This window comes from Euleptes europaea, chromosome 9 (genome assembly GCF_029931775.1).
Source record: "Euleptes europaea isolate rEulEur1 chromosome 9, rEulEur1.hap1, whole genome shotgun sequence".
NCBI classification, from domain to species: Eukaryota; Metazoa; Chordata; class Lepidosauria; order Squamata; family Sphaerodactylidae; genus Euleptes; species Euleptes europaea.
Genome location: NC_079320.1, coordinates 46,270,021 through 46,287,623, shown reverse-complemented (window position 1 = coordinate 46,287,623; position 17,603 = coordinate 46,270,021). Strand labels below are relative to the sequence as shown.

Here is a 17,603-nt window from a genome sequence, read left to right as displayed (position 1 = left end):
GACCTTTGGTTAATCACACACACACTAGTGAACACTGCATAAACCTTTCCTTTTCCTTTCCTTTTATCCTTTAGAAGCTCCTTGATCCATTGATCTTGAGCAGCATATATCTAGTGTTTGAGGGATATAAGGATTGAAACAAATCTTGCCACTGACAATGTAGCCTTGGGATCCCTATAGAAAAGGCATTATGTCAGACACAGAGGCATTAGATTTGTGTGTTAGAAGGGGGGAGATATAATGTGATCGAAGTTCCTTGTAAAAGCGGCATTCCAAAAGGGCATGAGCTAGTGAATCGATAGAGCCAGAAGAGCAAGGACAGGTCCTGTCTGAATATGGTATATTCAAAATTCTGCCCTGCATAACCATAGAGCGGTTAGCATTCAATCTAGCTAAACAAAACACTCTAGAAAAACGAGTTGTCAAATAATATGTATACGCAGGCAAACCACGTGGTGGTGGTATTCCGGAGATCTGGGATGAACAAACGCGGCGAGCACGAAAAGTAATGCTGTTATAATCAAGCTCTTTATTGCGCTTTTTAATTTTGGTGAAAGCTTCAGTTTTCCCAAGATCTAATAACATATCCTGCGAATAGCCCAACAACGACAGTTTCTCATCTAAGATTTTTTGCCATGAGGATTTAAAAGGGTCATGCTTCAGAGAAGCTAGGAACCCCTCAGTGCTAAAGCACAATTTAAGGTGTAGTTTAAAGGCGGCCAACCATGCCCTACCTTTGAGTGACATTTGGCCAAACTCGGAATGAAGAGTAACGCCAGCAACACATCGAGGGGCGTTTAGGAGTTTTCGTAAGAACTGAAGCAATTGACGATCTATAGATTCATTGACAACTGTTATCCAGATGGCAACACCAAAAAGAATAATTGGGGTAATTTTTAGATTAAAAACCTGAATAGCCCCTGGAATATATTTGCCACCTACTACATGAACCAGTAATAACTGGCTCTACACACTGTGCGGGTCACATTCTTGTTGTGGTGTTTTGTTCTGGACTGGAGGAATTGATGCAATGCAATCTGTGTGGGGTTTCCCTTAAGGTGTTTGGAAAGTTCAGGTGATGAAAAATTCTACAGTCAATATATTGATTGGAGGGGCTATACAGACCGTATCGCCCCAATCTTGGCCCATCTATGCTGGCTCCCAATTTGTTTCCAGACACAATTCAAGGTGCCAGTGCTGACCTTTAAAGCCATATATGGCAAAGATTTTTCCAAATGCTGTTAATAAATGTCTTATTGCTGTGACTGTGTGCGGTTTGACAGATGAGGCTCAGTCCCACCCCCTGCCCATTCCTAACAACTGTCTGCAGCATGCAGGTCTCATAGAGAGTGAGCGGGGGGGGGGGGCTGTCCAAGGTAAGTTTTTTGCAAGTGGGAGGGGTTTCCGGGTCTAACACTCCTCCACATCACTTTGTGTTTGTGTGCCATCAAGTCACAGCTGACTTTTGGCAATCCCATAGGGTTTTCAAGGCAAGTGACGTTTAGAGGTAGTTTGCCATTGCATGCCCCTATGTGGCTGAGAGAGTTCTGAGAGAACCGTGACTGGCCCAAGGTTACCCAGCGGGGAATTGTACCTGGTTCTCCAGACTAAAGTCTGCTGCTTTTAACCAGAAGAAGAGGAAGAGGAAGAGGAGGAGGAGGAAGAAGAAGAGTTGGTTTTTATATGCCGACTTTCTCTACCACTTAAGGAAGAATCAAACCTACAATCACCTTCCCTTCCCCTCCCCACAACAGGAACACTGTGAGATAGGTGGGGCTTAAAGAGCTCTAAGAGCTGTGACTAGCCCAGGGTCACCCAGCTGGCTTCATGTGTACGAGTGGAGAAACAAATCCAGTTCACCAGATTAGCGTCCACTGCTCATGTGGAGGAGTGGGGAATCAAACCCAGTTCTCCAGACCAGAGTCCACCACTCCAAACCACTGCTCTTAACCACTACACCATGCTGGCTGGCTCTCTCCATATCACTACTGACATCTAATAAGCCATGCAGTTTATTGGGGAGAGATGGTGTAGATGGGCTTGTCAGTCAAAATGTTGGGTGTGTCATTAAACCTACCTGACCACTACAGTCATCTTCCAAAGTCCTGTTTCGGGTGCCCTCAGGATAAGGCTTCTTGGTCGTGACACCGAAACTCTGGAGCCGTCTGCTCAGAGAGACTCACTTGCCCCCTTCTGCTGCAGTCTTCCACCAGCAGGTGAAGATTTTTTAAAATTTCACCTAGAGTTCCCTCAGTTATCCCCACTTCCTACACTATTTTAATAATTGTTTTTATGAATGTGTATTATTTGGGCCCATCCTCCATGATGATGTTTGAGGGGGCAAAACTTCAGCTGTGTGCCTTTCTATGAGAACGGAACCAGGGGCCTTGGCTATGCTATCCCACTGCTTTTCCACTGGAGGGAAGGGGCTGTGGCTCAGTGGTGGAGCATCTGCTTGGCATGCAGAAGGTCCCAGGTTCAATCCCCAGCATCTCCAGTTAAAGGGACTGGGCAAGTAGGTGATGTGAAAGACCTCTACCTGAGATCCTAGAGGGCCCCTGCTGGTCTGAGTAGACAATACTGACTTTGTTGGACCAAGGGTCTGATTCAGTATAAGGTAGCTTCATGTGTTCATGTGAGCATGACAGTCTTCGTAGTGTTGCCTGCCTAGCACCATATGGCTGCTGGTGACATTGGGGCCACTGGGGAATGCCTTATATAATATGTGTTTATGATGGTAGGTAGGTTAGGGAGCTGTTCCTTAGTGTGGGAGGCATGAGTTTGAGCCTGGCATTTTCTTTGTGTTTTGTTGCTGCTCGGCCCTTTGGTGGGTGAAAGGCGGCTACATCTTTTGCAGCTACATCCACTGCGAATGTAACAGCTATTAAAAGGATAACAGTAGTTAAGAGTGATAATAAATATAGTCAACCAAAGGGCTAATTATTGCCAGATGCCTGGGAAAGTAACATCCTTACATGGAGCCTAATGATAGCAATAATAAATACTTAAGTATTTGTATAACACTTTGTATAACATTTGTATAACACTTCACATACATGATTTTATAATTCTTACAATAACCCTGTATGTTAGGTGAGTAGGGTTGCCAACTGCCAGGTAGTAGCAGGAGATCTCCTGCTAATTCAACTGATCTCCAGCCGATAGAGATCAGATCACCTGGAGAAAAACGGCCGCTTTGGCAATTGAACTCTATAGCACTGAAGTCCCTCCCCTCCCCAAACCCCGTCCTCCTCAGGCTCCGCCCCCAAAATCTCCCGCCAGTTGCAAAGAGGGACCTGGCAACCCTATATGTGAGTATTAGCATCCCATATTGCACATGGGAAACTGAAGCAGAGCCCTGTCTAAAACGGCCAACCCAAGCCATTCACTGTCTCTCATCACCAAACCAAGCATAGCAGTGATTTCATAGCACAAGTTCCTGCTGCAATGTCTTTCTTTTGAGTGGGAGGAGCAACCTATTTGTTCCTGGAAACACAGTTTGGGTGTTAGAATCTGAGGGAGTGGGTATCAGAGATGAAACTGATGTTACGATAATTTTTAAATCTAATCTATTATCTGCAAAATTGTGAGCACAACACTGAACCAGCTCTTTTGCAGCTACTAGAAAGTGATGGCCGAACTAAAACAAAGAAACCAAGATCCCCTCCCCGATATTCTTCTGTATCATCAACAAGATAATGAAGTTGTACAAAATGTGCTTATGTGATGTAGCTCTAGAGGCATTCACATAGCATTCAGCCTTGGCGAAAATCACAGAAGCCAGTCCAAACTCTGATTCCATCCTAAAGCATGTTAACATCGTGTACTATTTACTTCCTATAACTGCTTTGATGTATAAATACAAACAACGATTATATACACACTGTGTTTAAATGTCCTAAATTGTCCTAGCTTGCTACACAAGTTTCAGTAACAGCTTTATAAATAGAGACATTACTCATCGAAGTCTTGCTAAATGTAAAAAAAGTTCATTTTAACAGGAAAGTTTAAGATAACTTTACAATGCTACTTTGAAGGAACAAACACACAAAGACTGGGTCAAAAGGTTATTTACATAGCAAGTAAGATACACTGGCTCTATCTGACGTATAACTTTTTGAACTAACTAACCAATTATTTTAAAACAAAAATAAATACTAATTTCACCTTTCTTATCAGTTTGGGGAAAGAACACAGTATCTAGATTTAAAAACTCTTCCTTCACTCTCCATTTGCATTAATCATTCAAAGTTTCTTGAGAAATCAGTAAATAAACAATACTGTTAAAATTGTTCAATTGCACACACAAAGGTCTTCATATTGGCTCCTAAAGCACACATAAAAGTTATGTTTGATAAAACATAGTTATGTTTGATAAAAGTTATGTTTGATAACATTTCGGAGGGACGAGATGAAGAAACCACCAAGTCTGTTGATCTGCGTAGCAGACAGAACACAATGTATAAGGAACTGCTTGATGCTTACATTTAATAAATAATAATACAAGAATTGTGTTGAGTCAGAGGTGAGTATTGTATTGTATTGTCTTTTATCTCTGAAGAACCTACTATCTATTTCTCAGAGTCGCTAGTTTACATGCTAGTCAAAAGCATGCCACTCCTTTCCCATCCTCAGGGACAGCAAAAACAAAAAATCTTCAGGACGATGCTGAAGGAAATTCCTAGACTGGTCCACTCTTTCTGGATATAGGATCTTGTCCACAACAGCATCACTCAGGAACCATCACTGCCTGGATCCATCTTGAAAACTAACAGGTTTAGGGGTAATAATAATTTATTAATGCAGTCAAATCAGCCCAGTAAAGCAGGTTTAGGGGTGTACGTGCATCTTTAAAAGAACTGTGTTCTCAGAAGCTAATAAATGCATTATAAGTTGGGGTTGGATCAATAATTTTAAAATGGCATTGTAATCCTTCAAAATACCACATGCACTTTTTATCTGTTAGAATACTGGGAATTAATGACAGCATGTATGTACTACTGGGTTCTCTTCCTGAGTTTCTTTCTATCTCTTTCATTGTCAGGTCTCTGGGAGATTAGGCCAGTTTTGTTGCAGAGGCTTACTGGAAGTGATTGCCCCACAGGACAATTTGTCGTAAAGCAGGACTTGTGTTATACGTTGGTGCTGAAATGGGTAGGAGCCAGCAAGCCCTGGAAACGCCCACACACTCAACCAGTAAGAGGGCATGCTCCCTCTACCATATCCCCTGCCTATTTACAACACTGTAGCCACCCACTGAGTTCCAGCTGATCCCTTAAGCGGCTGCTGTGCTCTTCAGAGAGTAAGGTCAGATCTCAGAAGCCCTGCAAGCTGCGTTGGTTAAGAACTGCCTCTTCATTCTTTGGGAGCTATACAAAATGAAGCAGAAGTTCAACATCTGGGTGTCTCTTCTAGCTTTCCTGCTTTCTTCTTGCACTGCAGTAAGTGGCATTGGACACGGTGGTCGTCTTTTTAAAAGAATGGTTAAGTAATCACCAAGTAACAAAAATCACTGAAAGTGCCATTTTTATCTTTTCCCACGTAGTTTGTTCCTACCAGAGATAACTGCTGCATCATGGACGAACGATTTGTAAGTCAGTCTCTATTTTATTTGTGCACTTTTTACAAATGTAATTATTACTGGTAACAAGCATGATTATAATATATTTATGCTTTAAATGGTCTACTTAACTGCATGCAGTATTTAAAAATGCCTGTTTGGCCATTATGTTTTAGGTCTCTAATCCAGTCTGCTATCTGTTGCAGACAATTCTAATGCATGTGCAGGGGAGGAGAAATTTTGTAGTATGACTATTACATAGCTCCTACTGTTTAACATTATTTAAATTTTTCTTTCTCTTTAGGGTAACTATTGCCCCACCACATGTGGCATTGCAAATTTCTTAAATAAATATCAGCCTGAGACAGATCGAGATCTCCAAGTACTTGAAAATATCCTGCAGCAGATCTCAAATTCCTCAGCTTTAACAGATGAATTGTTTCATCAGATCCGAAATGCACACCTCGTGGACCGACCAGCTCAGCCAAGTAAGGACACAGAGACTCCTACAATGCAACGCTCCTTTATTTCCCAGTTTATTAGGCATTAAATCACTAATATTTTGTACACTTTTGTGTATATTCTGCAGATGTGGTTTTAAGTTATACTCAAAAATCCAGAGACATAATTGATGACATCATCCGATATGAAAACACTATTGTGAACAATGAAAATACAATACAGTATGTATCTTTCCTCTTACTACTTCAGAATGCAGTCCAAATTTTGCTATGTTTGATTTTTGCTATTTTCCATCTAGATCAGTGGTTCCCAAAGTGGGCAGTACCACCCCCTGGGGGGCGGTGGGATTACCTAGGGGGTCCCTAAGAAGCAAAGGGGCAGCAGAGGGGCAATAGAGGTGGGTCCCTTCAACTGTGTTGTTGGATAGGGTAGGGGGCACTGGGGTTGAGTTTGTGGAACCACCCTTGGTGGTGGTAGGGTTGCCAGGTCCCTCTTCGCATCCAGCGGGAGATTTTGGGGATGGAGCCTGAAGAGGGAGGGGTTTGGGGAGGGGAGGGACTTCAATGCCATTGAGTTCAATTGCCAAAGTGGCCATTTTTCTCCAGGTGATCTGATCTCTAGCTGCTTGAGATCAGTTGAATTAGTAGGAGATCTCCTGCTACTACCTGGCAGTTGGCAACCCTAGGCGGTGGCCCGAAAAGTTTGGGAACCACTGATCTAGATTGTCACTCAGAACTTGTACTGTTGAGTAAAATAAAATGTTTGCGTCCTTACATTGCACTTACCTAAGCCTATACTTTTACATACCTCAGATTTGCATGAGACATGCCAGGTATAGAAAATCAATGTGTAAAAATACAGTAAATGGCACAATAGGTAATTGCTGCAAATTTTTAATGGGAAAGGCTTTGCTGATAGGAGGCTGTTCTATAGGTCAGAAATGATTAAAGTATTGATCAAAGTATTGTAGTGATTTATGGAATATCTTAAGGCATGGGTCCCCAACATGGTGCCTGTGAGCACCATGGTGCCTGCTAGCACCTTTTCTGATGCCCACCAAGTGTTTTTAGAAAGTGAGCAGGGTAGGGTTGCCAGGTCCCTCTTCACCACCAGCAGGAGGTTGTTGGGGCAGAGCCTGAGGAGGGCGGGGTTTGGGGAGAGGAGGGACTTCAATGCCATAGAGTCCAATTGCCAAAGTAGCCATTTTCTCCAGGTGAACTGTTCTCTGTCACCTGTAGATCAATTATAATAGCAGAAGATCAGAATTTACATAGTTATTTCTCTGATCTTCCAAAAATATTGCTTTCAAATTACCATATGAGTCAATCATTTATTTCCTGTGAGGTTCAAAGTGAGATACATTGAGATACATAAATAATATTCAAGGTGTTCTAAGCAAAGTTACACCTTTAGAATGGACTTAGAACGGTGTAACTCTGCTAGAATTGAACTGCTAATGTTCATGCCATATGCATTTTCTTTCCTGGTAAAGTATATTTTGTTATTTCCTTAGCAAGACTTATTAAGCATTCCTTTGAGTATATAACCTCTCTGGTTATATGTAACAAATATAGTACATTTATATACTTTACAAAAAGAGAAAACAAACTCCTTTAATTCATATCCTTCCTGTCCATATATTTTACTAGATTTTTAAAACTTTGATACATTTCAGAACCACAGGATCAGGTTCAAATAAAATACCTTCTGCAGTAGTTGTTCTTAAATTACCAAAGAAGGAGATTGAAGCCTCTATCCAACTACAGTCCTGTTCACATTTAAATACGACTTACTTCCGAGTAAACATAAGATTGGACTAAACCATGTGCTTTGCATTCATATAAAAAGCACTGTTCTGGTAATCTGTTAGACGAATTACCTGTTTTGTAATCAAACCAGTATTTATTGTATTCATTTTGATATATCCTCACCCTGTTGCAAGAGTACAGGCAGAGCATCAGTAAAAATGTATGAAGATGGATTCTAGTCACAGATCTCCCAGTTTTTATACATTAATAGTAATCTCCATTATCAATTATATGTGAGGATCCTGATTTTCAATGGATTGGCTTTATTTCACAATAATTTTTTTTTCTCTGTGGGCGAAAACGCATGGTCACTTTAGTCTCCTTTATTCCCTGTTTTAGCCAGGATTCAGCCAGGATCGAACGCATGTTTGGCAAAACCCATGCATTCGATCCTGGCTGAAACAGGGAATAAAGGAGGCTAAAACTACCATGCGTTTTCACCCTGTGAGTACCAAACAAAATTGTAACCCTGTGAGCTAGAGAAATTACCAGGCAGGTTAGTCCAGCTGAAACTGATGTGCACAGAGGACACAAATTTGTTGTAGAAGCCTCTTTCACAACAGCGCTATGCCAAAACATTTTAATGTAAATAAATTTAAACTTAGTGTCAAGAATATTCATTTGTATTGCATTCCAGGTGTTTGGTTTCAGGGGTGTTACAGACTGATGTAAAATAACATTGCATATGCATCCCAACCAGGCATTCCTTTCATGTGTAGGAGCTGTTTGCTGTGCATAGGAATTCAGCACATAAAGGTCTTTCCCAATTATTTCAGAAATTACACCTCTGACTGTGCAGTTTCAAAGGAGGGTGCATCAGGTAGCCCATCAATTAGAGCTTGATCTTTATACATACCAGTCAAATACCAACTGTGTACTTTCCCCAAAAGTTTAAATAGAAAATGCTCCTTTTCTTTGCCTGACACTTGGTTCTTGTATTTATTATACCCAATGTATTTATTCCTATTCCACTGGAATTGAAAAGTGTTTCCTTCTAACATTAGGTTTTGATCTAATCTCCAGATTTTTGACAGAAATTGTGTTATCCAACAATAACAAAATTGCAGCATTAAAGCAGAAGACTGCTCAGCTTGAGGCACAATGTCAGCAGCCATGTCAAGACACTGTCCAGATACAGGAACTAACTGGAAAAGGTATAAGAAATTAACGACTATTTGCAGCATAGCAAACTGAGACTCCTGTGCTGAAGTACTTGAGTGACATCTGCTTTGTCTTAATTAATCTTAATTTATTATCAGCCATGAGTAGGGTTGCCAGGTCCCTCTTTGCCATCAGCGAGAGGTTTTTTGGGGTGGAGCCTGAGGAGGGTGGGGTTTGAGGAGGGGTCCAATTGCCAAAGTGGCCATTTTCTCCAGGTGAACTGATTTCTATCAGCTGCAGATCAGTTGTAATAGCGGGAGATCTCCAGCTACTACCTGGAGGTTGGCAACCCTATCAGTCATGAGGTCCATGTATTTGGTAAGAATTAGCTCTTGGTTCAAAGGCTGCTGGACTGAGACCAATTTAAATAACCATCTCTGTTTACTTATAATGGCTTCAATCCACAAACTGTGGGAGCTAATGCCATGGATTTAAGTACAGACAGACAGACAGGCTTCTGTAATTTGTACATATTACTGTTTGTAATTCTGTTTTGACTTAATTTCTAGACATACTTATCCACAGGCAGTTTCATCAGGCATTCAAGACATACACTCACAGGTTAATACGTTTAGAAATGAAGTCTTAGGGATTGATAGGTTTTTCCAGATGTTTAAAGCTATTTAAAATATATTTGTTTAAATATAAATATATTTAAAGCTATTTAAAATATATTGCTTTATCTATGAAAACTATCACCATAGTGTGAAAGCTTTAAGCACTTAAAAGACTGCGTCAAACATTATTAAAAATGAACAGAAAAACCATGAAAATCACAGATTATTGTGTATGATCACTGTACATGCATAACATTGCACATATATATGATTCTCAATATATACACCTGCATGGTATACATGGTATACTAGGAAGCTTCAATCATAATTTCACAATACATTCTGGAAAGAAGACATTTGTACAGAATATACGTGATGAACCAGAGGACGTTTTATGCCTTTTCCTAAATGGAAATGCTTTCAATGTATGAAATTCATAACCTTTGCAGCAGTTGTGAATGGTAATATCATTCAGAATGTTATCTTCTGCCACACCAGAATGTCCCATGTTCAGACAAGAGCATATTCTCAAAAGAGCAGATAAGAAGGAAAACCTTTCTTCTGGACTGTACTACTGTGCAGATGGGAGCTCTGTTGGTTGAATTCTCCTCCAAACACACGCACACACAATCCCTAGAGAGCTAGGATGTCAGTAAGAGGCTAGAGCCTTTTCCCGTGACATCTAGTTCTTTTATATGCAAGGGGGGAAAAATTGTATGTAGGAGCATGCAGTTATTGCAACCCTCACTTGTTGAGTGAAATGGTGCAGTAGATAAACTGGTTTATCCTCTTAAATGCTCTTTGTGAGATTGCCGAACAAAAAATACTATCTGCTTTGTAGAGTGGACACTTTTGAAAGAATCTTTGCTTTTTTGCCTCCCCCCAAGTGAATATTTTCACAATGAAAACTAGCATTTCAGCGTCAGCGCATGGATTATTTAATATAGTATATCACTGTACTTGTTCTTTATAGAACAATTCTTTCAGTGGTGTTGAAACCCAGAATCACTGGTATCACAAGAATAGCATCTATGGATACTGCTGGCTTATAAGAGCCCCCAAAACCTGTGCAAATATGTACCAAGTAAATAGATTGGTAATCCATTGTGTTTTTTACACACAGTATTATGCTCTAACTGCAGCGCATAGGCTGAAGCTGTCAATCAATTTTTTAAATTGATATGCCATTGGCAGCACACCCCAAATGCTCATAGGCATAGTTTTATATCTTTGTTTCAATAATTTAAGCCTCCATTCAGAATGCCATTTTAAAATGTAAACAAAATGACATGACTGTAGTTAATTCCGTAGAGTAGTTATGTATACTGTATTATGATGTTTAAGTAAAACACTTTGGCAATGGCTTATAACTGAGCTGTTCCAGTGCACCTCAGAACAAATGGTTGGTGGACTGTAGCTAATGATCTAGTCGGCCAAATGTTGAACACATGAACCCATGAAGCTGCCTTATACTGAATCAGATCCTTGGTCCATCAAAGTCAGTATTGTCTACTCAGACCAGCAGAGGCTCTCCAGGGTCTCAGGCAGATGCCTTTCACATCACCTACTTGCCTAGTCCCTTTAACAGTTTAACTGGAGATGCCAGGGATTGAACCTCTACCACTGAGCCACGGCCCCTCCCTGGACTTCAGTCAGTAGGACACAGTTCGAGTTCTTGCTCAAACATGGCACTCAAGTGCCCACTCAGAATAATCTGCTTCACAGGGTTAAGAGGGGATATACCATGTACACTGCCCTGAACTCCTTAGGGGAAACAGCAGGATAAAAATGAAATAAATTTAAAAGTAACAATTGAAGCAAGCTGGGTTTTCAGTCTTGCATAGGTAAACCATGAATACGCTAGACTATAATTAAACTACTAACCATTGCTCATGTTTGCTTATTATAGATTGCCAAGATATTGCTAACAAAGGTGCCAGGCAAAGCGGGCTGTACTTCCTCAGACCTCAAAAAACCAAGGAGCAGTTCCTGGTCTACTGTGAAATCGATTCAGCAGGCAACGGGTGGACTGTTGTTCAAAGGGTATGTTGTCTTGTAAATTGACGGCATGGAGCAGAATGCCTAGTATATAGCAGGAAGTTGACGGGCCTATGGTTTTGTTAATCTTTCTACTCTTCCCCCCTTTACTCCAATTTATTATTAGAGGCTTGATGGGAGTGAAGATTTTAGGAAAACCTGGATTCAGTACAAGGAAGGATTTGGACATCTGTCACCAAACGACCAGACAGAATTCTGGCTGGGAAATGAAAAGATCCATTTATTAACCACACAGTCTGCTGTTCCATATGCCTTAAGGGTAGAGCTGGAGGACTGGAGTGGCCAAACAAGGTACAGCACTATAAGATTTGTTCAGTGATACTGCATCGAATTAGTTATCTCCAGAGAGAGATTTACACATTCCGACAGACAAAACTGCAGCCACATGCAGCTTCCAGACAGGCCAATAAGCCCTTTTGCTGTGTGGTGTGGTGTGGTGGTTAATGTGTCAGACTAGGATCTGGGAGACCAGCTTCGAATTCCCACTCAGCTATGGAAACTCACTGGTTGACCTTGGGCCAGTCACTATCTTTCAGCCTAACCTACCGCACAGAGTTATTCTTGGGAATAAAATGAAGGTGGGGAGAATGACGCTGTAGGGTTGCCTGGTCTCTCTTCGCCACCGGTGGGAGGTTTTTGGGGCAGAGCCTGAGGAGGGAGGGATTTGGGGAGGGACTTCAATGCCACAGAGTCAAATTGCCAAAGCGGCCATTTTCTCCAGGTGAACTGATCTCTATCCGCTGGAGATCAGTTGTAATAGCAGGAGATCTCCAGCTACTACCTGGAGGTTGGCCACCCTACACTGTAAGTGGCTTATTTATTCATTCATTCATTTATTTATTATTTCCATTTGTTACCCCGCTCTTCCCGGCCAAAGCCAGGCTCAGAGCGGCTTACAGAATATAAGTCATATTAATCAATAAAAGCATTAAAACATTTTAAAATAGCCCTATAAAATCATAATCATTATACTGATTTACCTAGGCGCCTCTAACATACGAGTCACAATACAACAACCCAGCTAGGCGAGCAGATGGAAGGCACCAGGTGGAATAAAAGGTGTTAACCACAATGGGAAGGTTAGGGAGGCCAGTCTTTATATATAGGAACCATAGCTGGCCTCAACCATAAGCCTGGCAGAATAGCTCTGTTTTACAGGTCCTGCTGAACTCTTTGAGGTCTGGCAGGGCCCTGGTCTCGCTAGCGAGGCTATTCCACCAGGCAGGGGCCAGAGCAGAGAAAGCCCTGGCCCTGGTCGAGGCCAGCCGGACACTCCTCAGGCCGGGGACCACCAAAAGATTGTTATTAGCTGGAACATACCAGGAGAGGCAGTCCCACAGATACGAAGGTCCCAGACCGTGTAAGGCTTCAAAAGTAATAACCAGCACCCTGAATCTGACCCAATATTCCAGCTGGAGGCTTAGGGCCCTCAGTGGGGAGAAAGGCAGGGAGTAAATATGTAGCAAACAGCCTTAGGATAATTGGAGGAGGAAAAATTGGAGCAACATCAACTAAACACAGTTTAAGCACACATTGGTGCCTATTCTGTGGTGCTGATTGTTTAAATAATGATTTAATTCTGTGCTACTCTCATGTCTGCACAAACCCATCTAGGCAGAGTTTTTCTGAGTTGTGAAAGGTCTTCTCTATCAAAGCTCTTGTGATAATAATATAGACAGCTTGGAGGCTCACTATGACTTACATGCAAGGCATTTCACAGATAAATTGCCCATTTGGATGCTACTGTTTCCACAAGAAAATTTCATTCTGTGGATGCCTGTTGTAGTGTGAGGATATGCCTACCTCTTCTGTACTCAACCCTTGCCCATCTTGCCACAGGGATTGCCCATGTGGGTCCAATCAGTGCTTCCAAAAAGGAAAGTTTGGAACCAGTAGTGAGGCCCCTCCCTGAAAAAGCTCTACCTGGGCCCAAATTATATTGACTACTATCAGATGGTTGCAATTAGAGCATGACTGTGTTATCCAGGGTTTCTTGAGGACTGTTGATTTTTTTCCCCCTTGGTTGATTTTATCTATATTCTGCTGACGATTTTAGTCTGCTTGTTTTCACTTTTTGTTATTTTTTTCTATTTAACTTTTTTTTGTTTCTTGTAAGCTTTTTCTGAGCCCCGTGGCGCAGAGTGGTGAGCTGCAGTACTGCAGTCCAAGCTCTGCTCACAATCTGAGTTCGATCCCAACAGAAGTTGGTTTCAGGTAGCCGGCTCAAGGTTGACTCAGCCCTCCATCCTTCCGAGGTTGGTAAAATGAGTACCCAGCTTGCTGGGGGTAAAGGGAAGATGGCTGGGGAAGGCACTGGCAAACCACCCCGTAAACAAAGTCTGCCTAGTAAACGTCGGGATGTGACGTCACCCCATGGGTCAGGAATGACCCAGTGCTTGCACAGGAGACCTTTACTTTTACCTTTAAGCTTTCTCAAGGGTCTTGGTGAAAAGTATGGGGAGAAATGTCTTAAAAGCAAATAAGTTGTGCATCAGAGTGCAATAGGGATTTGGCATTGGCAAGCTCCCCTTCTCCTTTCCAAAGTACACAATTAAACTCTAAAGATAACTGCAAGATTTTTCAATCGCTCATAATGCTGCATTTGTGTCCACAGGGTTAGGAGAAAGTAGTGTCACAAGAAGCCTTAGCAACACAATTTGTAATCTTCTAATGTAAGGGTTTCCTACGAACTGAACAATGGGTAATAGAGTCTGGTCAGATACTTGAAAGAAAAAACAAAGATGGGTGGGACCGAAGGAGAAACAGTGGTTGGGGGCATGGTTTTGTAGGGGAGGAAGAAATTAATTGCAAAAGCTGCACAACACCGTTGCTGGGTGGAAAAACTGTAGCAGCAAAGGACATGTTACCCTTTGTTGGGATTGAGCACAGAGCAGCATGTGCTCTTTGCCACATGACAGTTCAGTTCTATCTCTTTTAGATTTGGGAAATTTGGCCATGTTCACAATGTATAGTTGCCAAATGCTAGGGGTTTGACACGTGCTGAGATGAAATACATTACTACTGAGTTACTGGTAGAACAAATTGCTGCAGTTTTAGGGGATACATAGCAGCACACTCCAGGAAACTATCTCTGAAAGCTTGCAGGATGTCATCCAATTGACCACACTTTTAAAATCTGAAGTTTTAATGTGTGTGTGTGTTTTAACAGCCATGCAGATTACGCTCACTTCAGAGTGGGAGCTGAAGCAGATAAATATCGTCTGACCTACGCCTTCTTTGTTGGAGGTGATGCTGGAGATGCCTTTGATGGCTTTGATTTTAGGGATGATCCAAGTGACAAATTTTTTACTTCCCACAATGGCATGCAATTCAGTACATATGACAATGACAATGACAAATTTGAAGGCAACTGCGCTGAACAAGATGGCTCTGGATGGTGGATGAACAGATGTCATGCTGGGCACCTCAATGGCAAATATTACAGAGGTAATAAAATTAATGTTCCTTTGTGCTTAGGGGATGCTCTCCTCCATGCCCTCTGATCTCCTGAAATTAGACTGTAAAATGCAACCCCTTCTCAACTATAGCACCTTGCTTAGAAAAGCCTGACTTGTTCTGTCTGAAGTTTTCAGGGAGCAGTTAAGATTTTTAAAAATCTAACAAACCTTTGAAGCATGTGTAGGACAAATCTTGCTGCTGCTATTTAAAATGTATACCATGAAGTCTTCTGAAGGCTTAATCTGATTGCTGTTTTAAATACTATGGTTTTAATGAGCTGCTTTAAGAGTCCCACTAAAATTATAAGTTGCAAATATAAATGTATTAAATAAACTACTCTGTTCAATAAACAAAATGTGAACTAAAAGCTAATCTAGCCTGACACCTTACCCAGACATAGAATTCTCTATAATCTTAGCCATTTATATATTTTCACATTGTTACCTTATGCATCTACTGAAGGAAGCTGTTGCCTAGAAAGGTTTAGCTTTATCATGACCTAAACCTCGGACACAGGAGAGCTCTCTCCTGCAGAAGCTCTATTGAAATGAATAGCAAGTTGCATAAGAGCATAGTGGAGCAGGAGAACAACCCATTGGATTGTGTTCTTGGCATGTAAAGTGTTGTGTGTGTGTGTGTAAAGTGCTCTCAAGACACAGCCAACTCATGGTGACCCTTTATGGGGCTTTCAAGGCAAGAGACTAACAGGGGTGGTTTGCCATTGCCTGCCTATGAATAATAACGCTGGAATTCCTTGGAGGTCTCTCATCCAAGTACTAACCCAGGCCAATCCTGCTTAGCTTCCATGATCTGATGAGAGCAGGCTAGTCTGAGCCATCCCGGTCAGGGCAAAGTGCTAGAGAACACTATATCCAAATTTGTGTATGCCTGGAGTCTCCAAAGCTGTTTTGATAAACGGTGTTGTAATAAACATTAAATTTGAAGGGTCCAGTCCAACCAAAGTTAAGCACATTTAAGTCCCATTGAGAACACACATTTAAGCATGTGTTTAACACGCCATTGACATCAGTGCAAGGTAAAAATCCTTAGCTTTGGCTGGGCTGTGGGCTTTGTGACATAATATTTTTGACAATTAAAGCATCTGCTATGACTCTAGATTGCCAAGTGTATGCTTCACACATTTTATGAGCCTAGTGAAAGTACATTTAATGCCCCAAAGGAAGCATTTGATTTTTGGTTGAGTTACATTTACATCTAGCGTGTTTAATGGGGTTTAGAAACTTGCTAGGCAATAAATCCTATTGCATTAAGAGGCTCAGTTCTGAATAAATGTACTTAGGTTTGGACTACAGAAATGTTAAAATAAACAGGAGAGGAGAAATGTTAAATGTGGTTTATCCTGTGTATCTATATAAACATCCTTCACAAGCCACTTACAATTTATATTGTTGCTTCCATTGTAGGTGGTGATTACACTGAGAAAGATGCTGGTCCATCTGGATATGATAATGGTATTATCTGGGCAACCTGGCATTCTCGGTGGTATTCCATGAAGAAAACATCAATGAAACTTATTCCATTCAGTAGACTTGCTGCTCTAGAAGGAGGACAGACTGGGGAAATAAAACAAGGACTAGGAATTCGAGGAGACATTTAAAAAGATAACAAAAACCAGCTCTAAATTTAGTTAATGCCTAATTCATTCCTAAACAAAGTTTGTGCATTTTCCATACTGTGCTCTGATACAAAATATTCTGCGAGCTGTTTTAACTTAATATAGTTCTGTTGATCTCATTTAACCAACAACTACACAAGTACAGTCTCATTATTACAAAAGAACCAGCTTTCTTTAGATATTTCAAATAGCTTATGTCCAAAGTCAAATCCTGTCAACATGAATCACCAATATATGAAATTTGCTGCTACAGGTTATGGTGATGGCCACTAGTTAAATGGTTTTAAACGCCAATTAAATTCATGGTATAAAGCCATATCAATGGCTATTAGCCATGTTAGCTGAATCTTCCTCTTTAGTTACACAAATACAGTTACTGGGGGGTAAATAACAGGGGAGGGCTGTTCAGCTCATGTTCTGCTTGTGGATTTCCCTGATTCCTGGGGTTGGATCCAAACAGCTTTTTAACTCAATCTTGCTCAATTCCCTTCCTTACTACAGCATCTGTCCCACATGGCTTTTGTCCATGTGGGTCTCATGATGCCCAGCATAGGCTTTTTGGTGGTCAAAGGACACCTGCCTGTTTTCACCTGTGGAGAAGCCGGTTAGAGCAAACCCCTGATCTAGATGGGACATTAGTCCAGCCAGGCCCTTCTTCTGTTCACAAACACCTATTAGAAACAAATCATTCAGGCTTTCCTTGGAAGGAAAAAATATATAGTTATTTCGTTTCTGTTGTACATTGGACATGTTTAAAAACATTTTTGACAAAGGTTTAACTTGACAAGTTCCCAAAATCCACATGAAATGGGATACTAAACTCACATTAATTTCACTTTGGTTATAATTTGGGGTCTGATACTAAGATCAAAATGTTAAATATCCAACCATTCTTCACAGAT

The 17,603-nt window shown here is 41.2% G+C and overlaps 1 protein-coding gene across 1 annotated transcript; it reads left to right on the top strand.

The window, feature by feature from the left end:
• Nucleotides 1–5,575: 5,575 nt before the first annotated feature.
• FGG (fibrinogen gamma chain) lies at nt 5,576–16,691 on the top strand. Its single transcript, XM_056855050.1, has 8 exons — nt 5,576–5,590; nt 5,865–6,048; nt 6,150–6,243; nt 8,854–8,984; nt 11,458–11,591; nt 11,713–11,897; nt 14,776–15,053; nt 16,490–16,691. Exons 1-8 carry the CDS (start codon nt 5,576–5,578, stop codon nt 16,681–16,683), a joined length of 1,215 nt encoding a protein of 404 aa, XP_056711028.1. The 3' UTR covers nt 16,684–16,691.
• Nucleotides 16,692–17,603: the final 912 nt, after the last annotated feature.

Excerpts from the sequence above, each read along its gene's own strand:
- FGG (XM_056855050.1), top strand. Across the intron at positions 6,244-8,853 it reads AACAATGAAAATACAATACA|ATTTTTGACAGAAATTGTGT; the intron begins GTATGTATCTTT and ends TCTAATCTCCAG. Across the intron at positions 15,054-16,489 it reads CAATGGCAAATATTACAGAG|GTGGTGATTACACTGAGAAA; the intron begins GTAATAAAATTA and ends CTTCCATTGTAG.